The sequence below is a fragment of the Lonchura striata genome, chromosome 4, assembly GCF_050655825.1.
Source record: "Lonchura striata isolate lonStrDom1 chromosome 4, ASM5065582v1, whole genome shotgun sequence".
Taxonomy (NCBI): Eukaryota; Metazoa; Chordata; class Aves; order Passeriformes; family Estrildidae; genus Lonchura; species Lonchura striata.
The window spans coordinates 7,769,115-7,789,697 of NC_140706.1; the positions used below are offsets into that span (position 1 = coordinate 7,769,115).

Genomic DNA, 20,583 nt, shown 5'->3' on the forward strand with positions numbered 1-20,583 from the left:
TAATAAAAAAAGGCCTGTTGAAGCATCAAGTTTTCCTTCTGTGATTTCATGCAAAAGCATGAAGCAGAACAGCTGAGACTGTAGAATCATATAGAAACGTTTGGGTTGGAAGGTACCTTAAAGCTCATCTCATTCCAATAAGGGTGTCATGGGCAAGGACACCCTCCACTAGCCCAGGTTGCTGAGAGCCCCACGCTGCCGGGGGTGGGGCAGCCACCGCAGCCGGGGCAGTGCGTGGGGACGCGGGGACATTGCGCCGCCGGGGCTATGGTGGGGACACGGGGACATTGCGCAGCCGGGGCAGTGCGTGGGGACACGGGGACATTGCGCCGCCGGGGCTGTGGTGGGGACACGGGGACATTGCGCCGCCGGGGCAGTGCGTGGGGACGCGGGGACATCGCGCCGCCGGGGCTGTGGTGGGGACACGGGGACATTGCGCAGCCGGGGCTGTGGTGGGGACGCGGGGACATCGCGCCGCCGGGGCAGTTTGTCCGGGCGGAGCCGCGCCTGCACCGCCCGCTCTGCCCCGCGCGGGGGCGGGCTGCGCGGGGCGCAACGGTCACGCGTGGCGCTGTCCCCGCCCCCTCCCGCAGGACGCTCTCCTGATTGGCGGGCGCGCCCCGAACGCCGGTCCCTCATTGGCGGGCCGGGGCTTCCGTTGGGTTTGAAATCGTGAGGCGGCGGCGCAGGGCTGCGGTTGGCGCTGGGGGCTGCGTGCGCCGTCTCAGCCGAGCGCCCCTCGGGCTCGTCCCGGGACCCGCCGCCAGGTACGGGGGGCTTTGGGGACCCCGCTGTAAGGCGGTGTGGGGCTGGGGTGTTCAGGTTCCCCTTTGTGGGATTGGGTGCGGCGGGAGGCTCGGTGAGCCCTTTGTGACCGGGGGAGGGGAGGTTCTGGCTCTGTAAGGTGGTGTGGGCCGGGAGGGGCTGTGCCGGGGCCCTTTGTGAGATTGGAGGCTCGGGGGCCGCTCTGCGAGCCTGGGGTTGGAGGAGGGTTTGGGCACCTTTCAGTGACCCTGGAATGCTGGGCCGGGGGAGCTCTGGGGTTGCTCTGTGAGTTTGGGGGAAGGCTTGGTGACCCCTCTGGACTTGGGGTGGTTTGAATTCGGTGGGGGGGCTGGCTGAGGGCCCCTTAGCGAGCTTGGGGTGCTTGGGGAGTTTAGCGACCCCTTTGCGAAATTCACGCCTGGGATGCTGTGGGACCGGGGGTACCTCCTTGTCTAGGACTTCTGTGAGCCTCAGATTAAGATATTTGGGGGCTATTTCTGTCAATTTAAGGCTGAAGAGAAGGCAGGAACTTGGGGGCAATGGCAGGAGCTCAAGGGTGGAGCTCAGGTGTTCCACCCCACTGAAGTGGGGGTGAAGATCTTGGGAGCATCTCTGTGTTTTTAGGATGCTGTGGGGTTGATGGGGAGCCTGGGATGAGTCAGGCATAAAGAGGGACTGAGGCGGGGTTGGGTTTGGTTTTTTTGGGGTTTCTTTTGGAGTTTGTTTTCTTGACTGAAAACATTTCTTGGTGCCATGATGGGCAGGGATGAGCCTCCTGAAAAGCTTTCCTTGGCCTTGCTGCTTCTCCCCTGCAGTCAGGAGAAGGTGATTATGAGAGAGTTGCTTCTCAGGAAGTGTTTATTTGTTCTGAAGTGAGATATTTGCACTAAAATAAATATATATATACATCAGTTAGGTATGTGTCAGTTTGTATGGAAGTATTCGCAGCACGTACCAATTTGCCTTGCCATCAGCGAGTGAGCTTTATCTCTTCTACTGGAGGAGTTCAGAAGGATAATTAAGTAGAAAAATTCCATCTCTGCCTTGCATGTTCAGTGGCTTTTCAGGCATTTGAGACCACATTGGTATTTTGGATATTGTGTCCTAGTATTTATTAAACAACAGGTTAGGTTGAAGCACTTTACAAATGATGGTTAACTGAGGATTAATTATCCAATGTTGTGGCACTGAATTTGTGTAGATTTTTTACTGTAGAATGGCAGGTTCCTGCATGTGCCTGCATAAATATCCTTCTAAAATAAGGAGCATCTTCATTTTTGTGACCTTTGATAGATCCATGGAAAAGTTTGGGCTGAAAGGGACCTTGAATATCATCTAGGTCCACCCTCCCTCACAGGGAGAGAACCTCCCAAGGACATGGACACCTTCCAATAGATCAGGCTGCTCCAAGCCCCATCCAGCCTGGCCTTGAGACTTGTTTTGCTATAGTGGGAAAACCTGCTGCCTTTCATAATTAAGTGCCTTGGATGCTGACCATGTTCAACAAAGCTATGAATAAAGCCACACTTTCACTTTATCACAGCTACTAGCGAATGAACTTGTGGAATATTATTTAGATCAAATCTTGACTGCAAATTTGAAAAATAAAATGATTAATTACTTTTAGTATTTTAATCCTAGAAAGAAATTTGATTTTTAGATTTAATAGCTAAAGTAGTATATGTATATGGTGTCAATTTATTTGCTTTAGCAATGGTGTGTAAGTAGCTCAATGACAAAGCTGAAAAAGTCTTCAAACAGACCTCCCCTGCTTATGGAGCTTGTTTTAGAAGGTGTTGACAACTTTGCCATGTCCTAGGCTTGCTTCTAAAGTAATTCCAGTAAAAAAAAATACAGTTTGTAAAGATTTGTTTCATCTGCTGTCTCAATTTTAGTTTGGAATAAAGGAAAGCAGTGAAGTTCACTTTGAGTTCTACAAGTGGTTAATGTAAATATACTTAATACAAAAAAATAACCTGTACTGACCTTTAATATGATGAGTGAAGAAGGACTGAAGAAATAGCTAATACTGGCATGCTTTGCATGCCTTTGCTTCTGCAGCTATTGTTTGCATTCCATTGCTGGTTAAAAGTACTGCTGTCAGGCTTGCAGACAAAGCAGCTGAGTTCTGTGGAGAGTAGGAAGCAAATTTTCCCATAAGGATTAATGCCTATACTAATGTGGAGAAATGGTTGGAGGCTTATGTACAGAGATTTAAATACATAGGGGCAGGGAGATTGAAAAATATGACTTAAAATTTTCAATCCAAGTGTTCCTGTTACGTCTTTATGGTCCTGAAAGCAATTGTATGTATAGATTAATCCTGAATATATGATGGAAAAACAGGCTAAGTATTACATGTTTGGTTAAACCGTGCATTTGAGATCAGTTAGAATGGTTATACATTGCAGAAAGCTAAGTCTCTTCCACTTGATACTAGTTATCTTGCACAGGTGACAAAAGATAATACATCAGCTCTTATGAAATAAATTGCTTTGAGAGCAGTTTTTCAATAAATAACTGCACTTCACAGGTGTCATCCTTCATGGACGGGGGTAATGCTTAGATCTTCCTTGCCTTCTAGCTCTTTTTTCAAAAGCAGCTGTGCATCGCAGAGTGTTAGTGTTAAACATTTAAGAACAGCAGCAGCTTCAATGGGAATAAAAAGCAGGCAGAGTTCAAGTACATATAGCATGGTGGCTTGCCTGGTGTATTTTAAGTGTGTTTTTTCTCAATTTCTAATTTTCTCATCCGTAGTCTTAGTAGCAGACCAGGCCTTAGTTTCAAATCCTTAAAATAGTACAATTAGATCAGTATTTAACAATCTAATAAAGCTTGTGCATGTCTAGTGAAAGAACAATATTTCAGAAATACCTTTCTAATGATGACTTTTCCCATTTGCATACCAATGATGTCTATGCTGCAAAGGATTCCTAAGTACTATGTGCTTTACAAGAGCAGCATATGCTCAGACAGTGCAGGAAAAGGCTAATTTGCTCCAGGACTCTGATTCCAAACACACCCTAACTAACCAAATTTGTTTCTGCTGTTTGCTGGTGTACAATGTAGTAATGAGACCATGTGAGTAAACAGATGATTGTCATCTGTCTCATCTGCACTTGCAGAAGCAGTTGTGTTGCTTAGCTGGGTGCCCTGTTCCAAGAGACACGGCTGTACGTCACTGGCTGAAGAGGTTGGGAATGAGGAAACTTTGCAGGTGACAGAGCTCCCTTTAAAGGACAGGCAGCTTCATTAGTAAGGCTGGAATGTGAGCTGTGAAAGGCGTATCATCAACAATTAGCTTCTCAAGCCCCTACCAAAAGGAGAGGGACTGTGCACTGCTGCTTTTAGATAATTCAGAGTCTTCTGAGATAGACTTTCCCTGGGAAGCCTTTCCATGCTTCCAACTTCCCCTTTGAAGCTGTTAGTCTTGGCTAGTCAGTGCCAGGCTGCCAACTTCTTCCATTATCTCAAAGTGCATCTGGCTGACCACACCCTCTCATTCATGCTGCTGTGCTGTGTGTGTTGATGTTCTAGAATGAGTCTGCAGATTTTAAATGCAGAAAATGGAGAAAATGGAGGAAGCCTTAAGGATGATTTAACAGCGGAAGGCTGTGACTTTTTCTTTGCGCCGCCGGAACCTACAGGGAGACCTTCTATTCTTCGCCTGTCCCAGAAAGAAAACCTGCCGCCAAAAAGTGGGGGAAAAGTGATGAAGGTAAACTTCTGGTTTTGTATTATTTCTGTTCTTTCTCCTTCTATGATATCTGCTGCTGAATGCATGTGCTATTTGGTGCTTGAAAAATACTGTGCTTATGTTTTTTCTTTTTCTTTCCCCCCACCCCTTTCTTAAAGGTAACCTTTCAAACTCCTCAAAGAGATCCTCACACTAGAAAAATCCTGAGTCCTGCTATGACAGACAAACTTCAGACTGCTTTTGCACTTGACGATTGCCGTGAAGATGTGGCAGATGATGTTTTATTTGCACCCTCTGACGCTGAGTGAGTAGTGGATCCACTGCTTGGTGTGTTACCCATGTGGGACATGCTCAAGTTAACTTTCCCTATTTTAAACCTGTATAGTTAAAGTATAATTTTTTATTCTATAACAAGATGTAAACTGTGCAAGAGGAGAGCCAATGTTAATACTGACCAATGCATGAACTTTTCCAAAGGTAACTGTCATTACTTTTAAGAAAATTTTATCTTGATTGTAATATTAATTATTGGACTTTATTCCTAACTCCTCTGTGACTGATTTCATTAAGGTAATTTATGGTATGGATAATTAGCTTGAGAAGTGATACTGTAAGAAACAGTTTTGTATTCTTTACTTGATGTAAGGTTTTCGTGTGAGAATACAACTATTCTGAAGTTAAGCCTTAAAGTATCTTATCTTATATGTTAAGGACACATTGAGTCAGAGTATTGAGATTTTCTTTAATCTAGCAGCACAAAGTGAATAAACAGCAGTCACAAGTGTAGATGTGTTTATATGCCTTTATAGTCTAGCAGCCTGAATCTCAAAGTGGCTCATAGTAGCTGCTTGTAGAAGATCATAAAATCTGTAACATTTCAGTTTGGGGGTGTTGTGACAATATTAAATGCAAATTTCGTTACTGCCTTTTAGTCCCCCTTTAAACTAGTATAAACATCTGACACCTGTAATTCCACCAGCAAGAAGTCTCATGTCTTAATTTTGCCTTCTGAAGCAAATACACCCTTTTATTTGTTTTTAACTACCCAATACTTTCATTTGATCCCTGTTTTTGTTGTTGGGAAAGGGAGAAAAGGAAAAAGGTGGCAACACTTAAATGTTCTTTAAGTGTCTATATATGCTTCAACTGTTTATTTCCATGTATAGTCTAGTTCAGAAAGCTATTTCTGAAATAACCACCACAATTAAATAATGCAATGGTATTTATGCCCCAAATTCATTGCTTGCACAAATAAACAAAGTGGAAGTGAGTTTAAAGGATCAGCACCGAGTTGTTTTAGTTGGGGCATGATTGTATCAATGCATTGCTTGTACTGAACGTGTCCTCTCTAGTTTTAAGGATTTGTTTGTTGCCAATAAGTGAAAGGGCTCTGTGTTGCTGAACAGGGTCACTTTTGACTCCTCACAAGTGGTTGGTGGTCCAGGCAGGTGTCTCGCTCCTGACTGGCATTTATTAGGTTAAACACGGAACAAGAGTGGGAGGGACCTGAGTAGTCGCAGCCTGGGGCTGAGCTATTGCCGGGAAGAGGTGCTCAAACCGGGTGAGAACAACTTCTTCAGCTCTTATCTCCTGCCGCTGCTTTCGAATTTATCAAAGTGGAGTTTTTAGTGAGTGGCTTTTAATCATGTTCTGTTCTGCAGCAGATAAGGATGGTACATAGAAATAATAACTTTATGGAGGGACAAAACAATGGGAGGAAATCCTCTTTCAGGAAGTAATAGCTTAACTCTCTGTAGTCTGAGGCTAAGCTTTCAGAAGTTGTGTGGAGTTTGGGGAAATAAAGTGGACAGCAATAACTTGTAGAATACGCAGAAATAGTGAGTACACAAGGTCTTTAACCTCGGTCTTTCACTGGAAAGTCTTAACCATTCTCTTATTGGAGAAGTGTTTTCTTGTATGTTGCTCTGCTCTTCAGATCTGCTGTTGTACAAAATTTAGAGTGCCTGAAGTCCAAGTTCTGGTTTTGTATGTAGGCCCTCAAAAATCAAATGCTGGTGCATACTTTCAAGGGTGAAAATATTTGCCAGAATGCCCAGACAAAGTAATGACTAGTGTGGGAGAGCCTGAATCATGACTTGGTTTGGTCCCAGACATGAGTCTGTCATGACTCAGATGAATCTGCATGAAGATGGTACCACAAGTTGTGCTTGTGTTTGAGTTGCTGACTGTCAATAACTCCTCCTAAGCAGTGTGTGTTTCACTGCCTAGTGAAAGGGCAATGTCCAAATGCTGGGGTGAGTACAGCAGTCTCCAGGGATGACTGGCATAAGATAGCAAGGCTGTGTAGAACAGGTAGTTTAAGAACACTGGCTAACTTCAAGGGTTGATCTCCCTATGCTTCATGTGTACCAGAGCTCATAAGCCTTGACTGTTTAGGTGACAACTGAATTCTGGCTGTTCTATTTTGCTGTCAGCTGTCTTATTGAAAGAAAAAGAAATCTTATTACTCTGACCATGCAAAGCTACTTGTACAAATCTTTCTAAAGATAATTTCAAACTCTGCCTGCAAGGTAACTATGTCTTTTTTTTTTTTAATGCAGCACATGTCAACAAAAGACTGAAGCTGAAACAAACAATATACAAATGCCAGAGAAGGTCAGCGTGGCTCCTTACCCAGATGATGAGATGCCAGTGAAGAGTCGAGGTTCCTACAATCTTGATTTTGATAACTTAAATGATATTAATCCTTTTCAAAGTTCAGTACAGTTGCCTCATTCTCCTGGAAATCTGCAAAAGTCTCCTGTAAAAGTATCCAGCAGCCCTGAGAAAACTATTGAAAAAAGTAATGATTCTCTTCTGCGGGATGATGCAGCTCCTTTTGCTTCAACCAGAGCAAGTACAGAGTGTTTAAGTGAAGACAAGGCTCTCATCTCTGAAAAAGAATCTGCACTGAGCGAGCTGGAGTCTAACAAATCCAAGCTGTCCCCTAAGCAAGCAGTTGGTGACTCTGAGCAGGGTGTGAAGTCTGCTTCCACAGATGCAAGCCAAACTGATAATTCAGTGGTATTAGCAGAGGCACCTACACCTCCTGTACAGTCACCTGGCAGCTTAGGTCCCAGTAGTTCTGATGTAAGAAACTCTTTTAAAACTGAGGAATCAAAGCTTCAGAATGTTTCAGTAGCAGAACAAGCCTGTGCACAAGAATCAAAGCCTGATGAAGAGCTGGGTGTCTCCAAAGGGAAGCCTGCAGAAAAGCCTGATGTCACCAAGGCTGGACCAGTAAAACTGGAATTTGACTTTGGTAATACCACTGCTAAAAAACCACCTCCTAAGAAACTAGGTAAAAGACCTGGAATTAAGACACCTTCCAAAAAAATTCCTATTGCCAAAACAAAACCGGGGAATACGGAAGTGCAAAATAAAAGTAATGTGGAGGATGAAATCCCTATTCCTAAAGGATCTTATAAGTTTGACTGGGACAAACTTGATGATCCAAACTTTAATCCATTTGGAGGAGGCTCTAAAATTTCTACCTCACCCAAGCGTTCTAAACCCAGCCCTCAGAAAGCTCACCTGCCAGAGGAACAGGAGAGTACCTCACCAAGAAGGGAACCTCTTCCAGTGGAGCAGGATAACAGGCAAAGTACCAGTGAAACTCTTGAGAAAGAAGAACCCAAAAATCTGTAAGTGAATCTGTGACAGTGAATCTCAAAAATCTGTAGCTGAATGCAGGAGCACCTTGAATTCAAGTGAGGAAAGTTAGATAGTATCTCAGACTCTAGTCCATTCCTACTCCTTAGGGTGCATCCCTCCCAGGTTGGCAGTCTGTTGTAATCTTGTTGCAACAGCAAAGATCTTAACGGGAAACTCTTGAGATGCCTAGCTTTAGGCAAAACGTGTTCTTAAGTCTGGGAGAATGGGAGAGAACAGTATTAGGTGGAAAGAGCATTGTTCAAGTGGTGCTTTCCCCACTTCTCCAAGATTAAAGTGTGGAGAATCAGGTGACTGCTACTGTCTTTAAATAAAACAGGGAAGTAGGCAGCAGTGTTGTACATGGTGCAGCATGGGAAGGGATCAGGCAATTTTGTTCTCTGCTGAACTTTCATGTGCTGTTTCTTCCCTGCATGTTCTTTGTATCTAAATGCTATATCCAATAAAAAGACCTGGCTCTGAAGCTGCATTTTTTTGGCAGCACAGACTTTTAACTTGCAGATGGAATATGTTGTTACCTTTCCTAGAAAGTCTAGTTATTAATGTTACTGTTGACAGTCAGGTGCTTGCCAGAACTAGACTGGCACAAATTGTTTGTTTGACAGAAATGTTTGCAGGCTTGCTCCCCATGTAATGTGATCAGTTACTATTTATCAAGGTGAGTTTACTTGCTGCTGACAGCACAAGTGGAGTATTGGACTTCTCTAGTGAAGTTCATATCAATAATCACAGCATTGCCTTGGAAAGAGGGGCAGGCTGCTTGTAATTCTGTTCTTAATTAAACAAAGATTCTAACTTGGAAAAAGCAATGAGCCTAACAAATGAAAATAAGAGAGCAGTGTTAAGTGAATGGAAATAAGTGATGCTGCTGTGATTTTCTGCTTCCTGGGAAATACTGCCTCTCATAGAGGGAGAGCTTTCTGTCACCCAAGTTGTCACCAGGCAAGACAGTAAATTTACATTCCCACCCTCTGTAAAGCTTCCTGTGCTGTGGCAATAGAATTTCTCAAAGGAGCTACCTCTGTTTAGTTCATCTGGTAATACAGAATTTGAACTGTGTGATGTTAATACTGATTTTTTAAATTCTTTTTGTTTTGTGAAGGGAAATTGTTGAGCAGAGTGTGGTAGAAGACATGCCAATAGCTCAAGAAGAGAAGCCAGGAGTTCAAGCAGAAGCTGAACTTCCAGCAAAAAGAGAAGTGGTAAGGTATAGGAAAGATAGCCAGTTCTTACCAAGCTATTCCATGAAACAGAGTTCTCTGGCTTAATGACTTAATCTTGTGAAACCTATTTTTGATATTTTATCAAAGAATTAGTGGGTTTATGCATCTTTAGCAACTCTAGAAGGAATGTCAGCTGTGCAGACCTGTGTTTTGAAGGTAACACCAGAGACAGCCAAACTGGTGCCTTGGTATTTAGTATCTTTTTTGATCAGCAATCGCATATAAGGACAAACATAAGGGTGTGGACTCTAGAAAAGTGGCTCCTGAGCTGTGATTAGTGTTGGTAGTTTATCTTTTATGCCTGTGAATTCTTGTTTTTTTATATTGTCTGCCCAGTGAGTTTATGACAAACCAATTTGATAATTAAAATTATTTTAATTGCATTTTAAAATAATTATTTTAGCAATTAAAAGTATTTTGTTTTTCTCATCAGGAGAAGAAAATGAGCCCATCTAAAATGTCTCCAGCTAATGTTGCCCCTAGTCAAGATAATTTGGTTTCCACTGACAGTGGAAAAGAGTCAATGTCTGCAGAAGAAATAAAACCTAGTTCCCCTAGAATTGAATTAACAGCAGATGAGACAGATAATGCTAAACCTGAAGAGCTATTCAGACCATCATCAGAAGGTAAGGGCATTTCTTTTAAACAATTAGAAATGTATTGTTTCAATAATGTGTATAGATACTTTTCTACTTAAATTTTATTATGGATATTTTTTTCTCATTCTGCCCTTCTGGAAGGACTCCAGAACACACAGTGACTAGCAGTGATGGGAAATGTATCTAAGCCTATTTCTAATTTCCTCTGGTTTAAGCTAAGTTTCAAGAGCTGGCTATTAGAATTCAGTGGCCTGTGAGGATGGAATTTAGGCTGGTACAGAAATGGTCTTTTTAGAATTTCAGTGGCAGTTTCTGTGCTGAAAAATTGCTCCCTTAAAATTATTTCTGTTGTAAATTGAGAGCTCATGAGCTCCACAGCTGTGTGTTTGAGTCTTGGAGGTTACTGCAGGCCTTAGCTCTACTGGTTTCATACTGCAGTGTGAATGATCTTCCTGACAAGCATGCTTGTCTTGAGAGCTTCCTACATGGCTGTGATTTAGCCATTTGGAAGGGTTATTTCTGGTAGAAGCATTGTGTGGAAGGATGAGCAAATGATTTGGCTGCAGAGCAGTCTGTCACCTTCATACTGGAGTGGAGTCACTGTATTGGGAAATGGTTATAACTTCATCCTTCAAATCTGAGCTGTGTGCTAGTTTTATTGGTGAGACTGACAATCTTGCTCTTTCATGGGGCATTGTGTGTAACAGAATATTTAAGTGTGCTTGCAACTTTAGCCATAGGACAACAGAAGTTCTTCAACTGTTTGTTAAATCCTACATATTCTTACAAGTACTTGGGAACAAGTGGAAGTTGTAAGTTTGCATAGCTTAGAAATCTTTGCTTTTTTTGGGTCTGGATAGAAAGACAGGATTTTTAACGAATCAACTGGAAGTCATGATACTGAGAGCTGGGATTTATTTGCTTTATACATGTGTTTGTTTGCGGTAGGAAAATTTGGCAGTATTGCATCTTTATTGTATTGTTTCCTCATTTTCCAGTTTTTGGAATGGGCATAGACTATCTGGAACAGTTTGGGTCTTCATCAGTAAGTATGACTTGAAATGTTTTGTTTGCCTTCCTGGCAGTGTGGAGAGGAAAGGAAAGATGGAAGTGTCAAGCATTGAATGTTTTAATGAATTAACTTCACTTGAATTGTCCACAGACAGTCATCTATTCCAAAGAAATGTGATGACAAGGCTTGGGTAGAGGGTGATGGTGTAAGGAATGTAGTTATAAGAAACTTAACTAAAAATCAAAGATCTCTGTCTGTCTGTGTGCAGAGGTGTTACTTTTATTTAATAGCAGTAAAATTGAGGTGAATGATGTTTCACTTCTGGCCAAAACTGCTGGAAGAGGATGTTTAAAAGTGCAGGATCATTGCTTCAAAAACATTTTTTCTAAGCCCTTTTGCTTTATGTCCAGTTTAAGAAAATCTGTCTCTAAGTAGGGCTTGTCATGTTTTAATCAGTTCAGTTTAGTTATTCTGGACCCAAGCAGGAGAATCTCTCAACAATAAATGCGCTGAATTGAAATTGTTTTAGTCATGCTGTGTTTGTCCTTATGACTTTATAATAAGAAAAAAAGGGCATACATTGTTTTTTCAGCTTATAATATTCTTTCCTTCTGTGTCTTCTGGTTTGGAATAGTTCATTAATGTTCCTCTTTTGATTCAGTCTGTGAGCAGATTGAGTTCCCTTGATGTTACATAAGGACTTAAGCATGTGGGCACGGAGTTCTCTTATGTAATTTTCCTCTTGAGAACAGTGCTCTGGCCACTGAAGAATAGGCTCACCCACTCTCCAGAGGATTATTTGTGTGTGTGTGGAATGTGTGTGTTGAGTTCTGAAACAGATCTTCCAGTTTATGCCTCTTTCCCTTCTTCAGTTCAAAGAATCAGCCTTGAGAAAACAGTCGCTCTATTTGAAGTTTGACCCTCTGTTGAGAGACAGTCCAAGAAAACCAGTTTATGGTACTATTGAATCAAGAGAGAGTATCATGACAGCTCCATCTCAGCCTGGGTAGGTATTGACTTTGTACATAAAGTCAGAGTTGTTTAGATAGGAAAAGACTTTTCAGATTGTCAGGTCCAACAGTTAACCCAGCACTGGGGTGTCTACCACTAAATCATCTCCCCAAGTGCACCATCCACACATCTTTTAAATAACTGTAGGTCTGGTGACTTGCCTGTTCCAATGCTTGACCACCCAGTGAAGACATTTTCCCTAATATCCAATCTAAACCTCCTCTGGTGCAATTTGAAGCTGTTTTGTCCAGACTTATTCCTTGGGAGACCAACCCCCGTGTCACTACAAACTCCCCTCAGGTGGTTGTAGAGAGTGAGAAGGTCCCCCTGAGCCTCCTTTTTTTCCAGGTTGAGCCCCCTCAGTTGCCCTCATCAGACTTGTGCTCCAGACCCTTCCCCAGCTCTGTGCCCTTCTCTGGACATGCTCCAGCACCTCAGTGTCCTTATAGTGAGATGCCTGAAACTGAACACAGGATTCAAGGTGTTGTTTCACCAGTGCTGGGTACAGGGGGACAGTCACTGTACAGACTGTTGCTGGTACAAGAGCTTTGCAAAGAAAGACAGCTCTTGAATTTAATGGTGTTATGTTTGTTCATTTTTAGTCCTGTTGTTGATTTAAGTAATGTGCCTGAGGAAGCTGGAAAGCCTCTGGTGAATCTTCAGAGTGAAGAAAAACCAAAAGGACTAGATCTGCTGGGGACACATGCAGCTTCTGTAAGGATATCTGGAATGCTATCAGGTTTCAATGTTGATAGTTTAGGAAGGGGATAGCCTAGGTTCTGGATTTAAGACTTAGGTAGGTATTTTTGAGTTTGAAGAATCTGATAAATGTTTACTTAAATGGTTGATTTAAACCAGTTTGAATACTCATTTATATTGAAGCTGAGCTTTGATTAACATTTTCTTAAGTATTCAAATTATTTTTTGTAGAAACTGATGCTATTACACATGGTCTAAGGGAATCTGGGTTGTTTTTGAGAATGCTCTAGTCAAGCAATATTTTTTTTATGCAAGTCAAGCTACAAAAGGGAAGCTTTGTATTGTAATTGCATTGGTGGGATGAAAAACACTTAGGTTAGACTGGATGCTCTTGTACCTATGGTTTGTAGTTTGAATAGATCTATCTGCAGCAGCTCATCCTGAAATGGTCTCTTTCACTTGTGACAAGCAGCATAGTGTCATCTGCTTTGTTTCTGGTAGCTATAATTGGTGGGATAGCAGTTTCGGTTCTACCTTGTAGGTGTTTCTTAGAGCTATGTGGTCAACTTCAAGGTAAGGAAGTTTTAGTCTAACAAAGTTGTGAAAGTATCTGGTGTATTTAAGTGAGATAGATTGACTTCAAATAATGTGCATGCACCTGTGGTATGACAATAGTAATCTGTTGAAACTTTTGCATTTTTATTTTCTTTACAGGATGCTGGTCCCCTAATTCCAGACTCCCTGAGTAGTAATGTTCCTCCAGTCCCTTTTGCTACTTCTACAAACACTGCAGTGGATGCTATTATAGATGTGCTAACATATAGCCAAAAAGACATGGATGCAGCTGTTGAACTGGTGAAGAAAGAGGTACGGTGGCCCTTCCAAAGCAGAACTTGGCATAGCCTTGGAAGGTCCTTTTGTTTGGATTATCTGGGATAAATCTCTACTTTGCAGTTTTTCTCATCATACTTGACATAAATATCTCATTATGAAAAGCTCGCTGTGGACTTGATGGGTTCTGTAGGTATAGAACTTTTCGGAGCTAACACTTTGGGAAATAGGACAAACTTTATTATTAGTCAAGTTCTGCCTTACATCTGGTCACTATTAAAAGGCACATGTTGTCAGATGGGATAGTTAGGCTTACTATCAGTGATCTGGATACTTCTTATTCAACAAGCAGGAACACATTTTCATGCCAATGGAAGAGAGTGACTTATGTGACTTCCCTAAAACAAGATAAAACTGTAGTGCCAGTTCAGTGCTATTATAATTTCTTTTCTTGTGGGACCTGAATGCACAAGAGCATGTCCAGCTAATAAAGTGAAGAAGAGCTCTGGAGCTTGCTCCAGAGGGTAAGGACATTAGTGAAGGAGGGAAGAAGTAGTTGGTAAGATTTTAAGCCTGTTCTGTAATAGCAGAAATTGCCTTTAAAAGCCCATCTTCTGACTGATGTAAGAAGGCTTGGATATCCCCTTAGTTCAACAACTGGAGTACTTTACTTGAGTCATTATGACTTCTGATTTATGTAAGAGGAGAATTTAAGCATAAATGTCCTTAAAGCTAATTGCATCACTTCAGAAAGAAAAGGAGCTTTCAAAATTTCTGACTGCTCTACTGCGGGCAGTGGCATTAGACACACTAAACAAAGATCACCTATGATTATTTGCTTCTTAAGTTCTTTTTTTTTTTGAGTACAGAGATAGTGGCTTTTCTAGGAATAGCTTTTACTTTCTGTCATTTAGAAGGTGACTTTCACTCAGCATATTGTCTAGTACAGGAAAGTAAATGTAGCTTTGACAGGGGACAGCTTTTAATGCATTGATCTAAAATAAAGAACCTATATAATGGCAGGGGGTAAAGCTTGTGATATCTTTAAAGTGCTTTTCTTTCATGTTGGAAAGAACTACTTTAAACCTGCAAACACTGGTGTGACTGGACGACTCCAGCTGTGTCACTTAAATAAAAAGTCCTAGAATTACAATATCAACCTGAAAGGAAGACAGGCTAAACTTAATGTTTTTTTTTTTCATCTGTGAAACAGCTCAGGAGTAGGAGGAAAGTGAAAATTTGTTTTCTGTCTGAGAAAATACAGCACTTAGGAAAGCTTGCTTTTTTGGTGTGTACTGAATCCTTTTTGAGTTTGCAAGTGCAATTTGTTTCCATCTTCACATACTTTTGCTTTTGTAACATTTTTTCCTAGCTTAGCTATCACTACTTCTCTTAATAGTTTGTACATTCTATTTTTGGAGTGCCCTGCTTCCTGTCACCTGAAATATTGCAATATATTTAAAATGAGATTGCTCTAAAATACTGAAAAATCTGTGTACTACAGTTTACTATGTAGTTTTGTGACTACTAGTAATCATGTGCTTTCACTTTCTCTTTTTTAAATTGCAGATTGTTTTATGTATTTTAAGCCTCTTGTCTTTGAAGGCCTCTCACAGTGCAGTCAGCTCTGTGGTTACAGCTCTTAAATTGTTATGGAGCTTGCACAAAGTGTTTAGCAAAGACTATTTTGTGCTGCTTAATTCTGTTACTGTGAGCTCTGCTTTAGTTTAGCTGATGTGAAATAGGTATCATTAAAAGATGCCTCAATTATTTTGAGAATAATAATCCTCCCACTTCCACATTCCCTAATTTAGTATTGAGTATAAGTTACTACAAACAGCAATCTGATCTTGAACAGGTTTCTGGTATTTGTTCTCTCATGTTTTAATATTAGCAGGTTACTGAAGTGCTTTTTTTTTTTTTTTTTTCTCTGCCCTGTAAATAAGAGGGAAATGTGTGCCACTTGAGAGAATGTTCCTTGGCCCATTGTGTTCTCTCAGAAGTTACAGTCTACACAGACACTGAGTAAGAGTAGCCAAGAGGTTGGTTGGCTGAGTTGACTCTGATCTTGCCACTTGAAGAGATACTGGCAAAGTGCTGGGAATCATATATGCAAAATCTATGTATTAATCTAAATTTTGAGTCAAGTTTGTAATAAAACAATTCTGATTCTGTTAAGCAATTGGAACTTATTTCTCTCTCTGTATTAAGTTAAAAGTATACCCAAGTTACCCTTCAGACTGTTTTTAGTATCAAATCTTTTATCTCTTTTTGTGCAACAAGTAAAGTCTTACCTTTTCACCCTCAAAGGTTCAAGAGAAAGAGCTGGAGATTGAGGAATGGAATAAGAAGTATAATAAGCTTCATATGGAATACAAAGAAATGGGGTATGAATCTGTTCTGACTTTTATATCTACTTAGTTATTCCAGATGCTTTTTCTAACTTATGTTCAACTTTTCTTTTTTGTGGTTTTTAGAAAAATAGTTGCTGAATTTGAACAGACAATAACACAAATTATGGGTAAGTTCCATATTTACACTTTGAGTGCCTTGGGGGGCTGAGGCATGCTTAGCCCAGAGCTACTAAATGAGGGTAGTACTCTTTCACCTCTGACATTAATATTTCAGGTACTTCCAGGATAAATGTAAGGCTTAAGACAAGATAGGCTAACAATTTTATGCATGTTAATACAGACATATCACTTGATAGGTAACAACTTTTTGAATGAGGCACAAACACAACTTTATTCTTCACTGGAGCTGTTGGTTAATTAAAACTGGCAGATCCAGTTGTCAGCACTTTGTGTTTAATTGTTTACTCTCTGACATCATTTAAGTAGCAAGGTATCACTAGAAGTTCTTGCTGGACAGATCTTGCCTTTTCCTTTAGTCAAGTTTGTGGCTTCAAAACTAGGAAAGACACTACCAGCTCTTCTGTGCTCCTCTGAGTCTGTGGGAAACATAGCTTGGGTGTGCTAACCCAAACCTCTTCTGGAAGTCTGCTAGGCTAGTCTGACTTGTTGTCCCAGTCTCCGCCAGATCTTCCAGCTGTTGTGTATGTTTAATGAAAAATATTTTTGGATTCTTTGCTTCTATCACAACATTTGAGGCTCCTGTTACAGGAAACTTGAGTTTTTTGACTACAGTGCAGGAGAAAATTGCTTTAGGCAAGCACATTGTCTGTCATGGTGTTAATTGCCTTAAGTTTGGTGTGAGGTAATATGTAACAAAGATAAAAAGACTTCTTAAAAAACACAGATGTGGAGTCTTTACAGGTGGGAGGCCATATTATGAAACCTTTGTAAGGGGAAGAATTGAAGGTGTGGGGGTTATCTGTCTGTACTATGGAACTGGTTCTATGCTAAAGCAGTAACTGTCATGGGTTGACTCCACTTTCTCTAGAGGATGCTCAGAAGCAGAAGGAAGCATCAAGGAAAGAAATACAGAAGCTGACGGAAGAAAAGCAGCAAGCTGTTTCAGATCTGAACTCTATGGAGAAGTCTTTCTCTGAGCTCTTCAAACGACTTGAGAAACAGAAAGATGCATTAGAGGGTTACCACAAAGTAAGATGATTTAATGCAAATAATACCCTTCCAAAATAAATGAGATTTGGTGAAGAGATGTGAGATTTCTAGAGCAGCCATTAATTAGGTAGTATAGGGACTACTTGTAAACTCAGGTGCTAAGTTGTTTAAAGAGTGAAAATACCTACTTATTTATTGTATTTAGTGACTGATTTAAAGTAAGATAATATTCTAGAAGGCAGAGTTTCTTCAAATAGGAGTGAGCTGTTTCTTGCTGTAGCACATCTTTTTTGCTAATCATAGAGATACTCTCATGTGGTAACTGCTGCATAAGAGCAGCTTGTTTCTCCTACATCACATTGAATAAATGTTGAAGAGGATGTGCAATTGCAAGTCAGAAAAATAGGTTATTAGGTGCTCCCTACTAAGATGCTTGTGGGATTTTTCTAAAGCTAAAGTCAAGCCTTTGTTCTGCAGCTTCTTCAGAGGCTGGAGGAAGGAAGCTAATGAGTATAAGTTATGGTTTCTTACTCCATGCAATGCAGAAAAATTGATTTGGTGCTTTAAGAAGTGCCTTCAGATTTTTTTTCATTCATTTATCTTTTAATGTCCCTGTTTACTAAAACTAAGAAACTAGCCCCTTAGAAGTTTCATGTTAGTCTAGGTTTTAGAAACAGGCATAGTGTCTGTTACAACTTCAGTTTCTTTGCTAACCTGTCAGGCTTCCTTTCTCTTGTATCCCTTCCATCTCCACCCTAAATTTAGAAACCCTTCCCTCAGCACAGAAATAAACATCACTTGGAAGAACTAAATTCAAGACCTGCAATTAGTAGAGTCTTAGCAATTGTTTCAACAGTTCCAACTTCCTACAATGGCTAATAAAATATGTTCATAGTGTGACTACCAAGGTAATGTTCTTGCTATTAGTGTTATATTTGTTTACATCAGGGTCCAAAGCCTGAATCTTTCCGTGGGTTCTTTGGAGAAGTTGGATTTCTAGCTATCCTTGTGACAATTGCAACTTAGTACAAAGCTGCTTCAAAAATAATTTGGAGCAAAACAAACAAAACCAATTAGTGACTGTTGTTTTAGTGGCCTTCTCTACTGGAGTTTGCTACTAAATAATGTACTGGGGAGAAATAGGGTGAATAAAATGCTTGCAAAGTTAAGATAGTTGAAAGAAAGTTTAGTCCATATAGGCCTGTGGGATTTCATAGTTGTTCCCGTTACTCCAGTGAGCAAATACTGCCCCTCAGGTGTAGTTAAATAACCCATTTGTCAGGTAGGGAGACTCCTCCATCTACTAGCTTAAACAGCTGACTGAACTTCTTTGGGTTTTTGGGACAGAATGAAGAAGTTCTGAAGAAATGTGCAGAAGATTACTTGGCTAGAATTAAAAAAGAGGAGCAGAGATACCAGGCACTCAAAGCACATGCTGAAGAAAAGCTGCAGCAGTAAGTACCATGTCAAGAAGCCAGGTAGCAGGAGTGGCATACATACTTTTCACAGTGGCTGTGCTTCAATAGTGCCAAAGGTTGGCTTAAACATATTAATTTAGCAATTAATCTGAAGTACAAGCATCTAGTGTGATTCTGTGAGAGTTCTGCTGTGCTGTCTGAAGGGGATGTAAACATCATCTTGCACCTCTTTCAGAGCCAATGAGGAAATTGCTCAGGTTCGCAGCAAAGCTAAATCAGAGATTGCAGCGCTTCAAGCCACTCTGCGCAAAGAGCAGATGAGGATCCAGTCTTTAGAGAGGAGCCTTGAACAAAAGGTCAGTCACAGTGCTGTGGGTGAGTCTCTTCAAGCTATTGCCTTAGACTAAGTGAAGAACTCCCTTGTATCAGGGCTGGGAGGTTTTGATAGCTGTTGTACTTGCAGGCTTTGGGAAATTGGCATTGAGACCTAAGACACAACTGTCATATCAGGACTTGTCTGTATACTTCTTTTTTTTTTTTTGGAGCACAAGGTTTGCTTCCAAAACAGTCTGGGCTCCTGTGTCAAGAGGTTACTGGAACTTCTGCAGGAGGTGGTGATTAACAGTTACACATGATGCAGAGCAGGATCTGGGAGTAAATTTGAATAACTGTCTGGCTCAGCTTGTTCATGAGCATGACTTGTACACTGCTTGCATGTATTTGAGTGTATATGACTCAAGTTTTTGATATTGTTCAGGCCATTAGTCCTTGTACTCTATAGTGTTTCATAGATAACGTCTTAGGATATGCCTTTACAAGACATTCTTTGTTGCAACCCTTCAAAGGAATAAGCTTTTTGAAGATTAAAAGTCACTGCTGGAAGTGTATGCTGTTAGTTTTTACTGCATTGTTTTTGGTGCTGGTATTGACAACTCAAAAATTGATAATGCTGACAGATTCCTATTATGGAAAAAACCCATATTTGTGAGTCTTAAGGTTTATGGCTGAAGTTTGCACAGCAGAGGAAACAGTAGGCCTGTAACTGGAGAGATAAACCATTTAACACAGAACTAGGTTTGGTCTTGTCATAAATACAGTAACACTATAAATTCTTATTAAAATGGTTTAACTGTTCCATAAGAAATTCTGCAAACTGGAAATTGTCACATGTCAGTAAAAGTATCAAGGCATCATTTTAAAGAGTTTTTCTTGTGAAGATTAAAATCTAAATTGTCCATGTCCTGAATTTTGGTGTACCTAACAAAGGCTGAGCCCCAAAAGTCTTGTTTCCCTGGATCAGTTGATCTCTATGTATTATGGGAATGTTTGTGGAAGAAGCAGGAATAGTATAGTGGATTCTGGCTCATTTCCTGAGGCTCCTAAGGATGCCATGTGACCTTAGGCCTAGTCCTTTGCATTAAATTTGCATGAGCCACGATCATGTAATTGGACTTTTTATTGCATATACTGGCAAACAGGACTTAGGCAACCAGCTCACTACAAGGTTGAGCATAGTTTGTACATACGTGAAACTCATGTTTTTCTTTCTTCCACAGACTAAAGAAAATGATGAATTAACGAAAATCTGTGATGACTTGATCTTGAAGATGGAAAAAAATTGATCTCTTAACTGTCTTGTAAATATGTTAATCTTCTCTAACTTGCTGTCTTGTGTGTTCACTCACTTTTTTTATGTATGTGGGGAAAAAATAAAATTCTTGATTCACACTTGTCTTCCACATTATTGGCTGTATCTTTTGTAGGAAACATCTATTAACTGAAGTTCAATTGCTGCTTCCAGTAAGTAAAAATGTCTTTCATAGCATTTTCACACATTGCTCAAAGGAAAAACTTTTAATCAGTGTACCTTCAGTCTGTTCCCTGTGTAAGAACTTCAGAGTGCTATACTCTTGACCTGGCTTTGCTGGGAAGGGTTGCCATGGCTATTTTCTCTATTTTACACTTGTTGCTCTCTCACTTAAATCAAGACATTCCAGAGTTACAAGACTGAAGTAAAACTGAACCTGCACAAATGCTATCAAGTATTTAGTAATGTAAAAAGATTTGTAACTTAACTTTGGCTTTGGTTTGTGGGTTTGGGTTTTTATTAAGAGGAGCTGGAGTGATTATGG

General features: G+C 40.6%; 1 protein-coding gene across 4 annotated transcripts; it reads left to right on the forward strand.

The window, feature by feature from the left end:
* The first annotated feature begins 660 nt into the window (after window positions 1-660).
* Window positions 661-20,179, forward strand: TACC3 (transforming acidic coiled-coil containing protein 3). Of its 4 annotated transcripts, XM_021535673.3 has the most exons (16): window positions 661-767; window positions 4,303-4,483; window positions 4,621-4,766; window positions 7,024-8,106; window positions 9,237-9,336; window positions 9,791-9,983; window positions 10,955-11,001; window positions 11,841-11,974; window positions 12,582-12,693; window positions 13,393-13,545; window positions 15,820-15,896; window positions 15,987-16,030; window positions 16,912-17,072; window positions 18,381-18,487; window positions 18,687-18,807; window positions 20,008-20,179. In XM_021535673.3, the coding sequence occupies exons 2-16, from the start codon at window positions 4,304-4,306 to the stop codon at window positions 20,071-20,073; spliced, it is 2,724 nt and encodes a 907-aa protein (XP_021391348.3). In that variant the 5' UTR covers window positions 661-767; window position 4,303; the 3' UTR covers window positions 20,074-20,179. The 4 variants fall into 4 exon arrangements, with proteins under 4 accessions (XP_021391348.3, XP_085433700.1, XP_085433702.1 ...); XM_085577574.1 differs by lacking the exons at window positions 661-767; window positions 4,303-4,483; window positions 4,621-4,766 and adding an exon at window positions 4,801-4,939; XM_085577576.1 differs by lacking the exons at window positions 661-767; window positions 4,303-4,483; window positions 4,621-4,766 and adding an exon at window positions 5,017-6,090.
* Window positions 20,180-20,583: the final 404 nt, after the last annotated feature.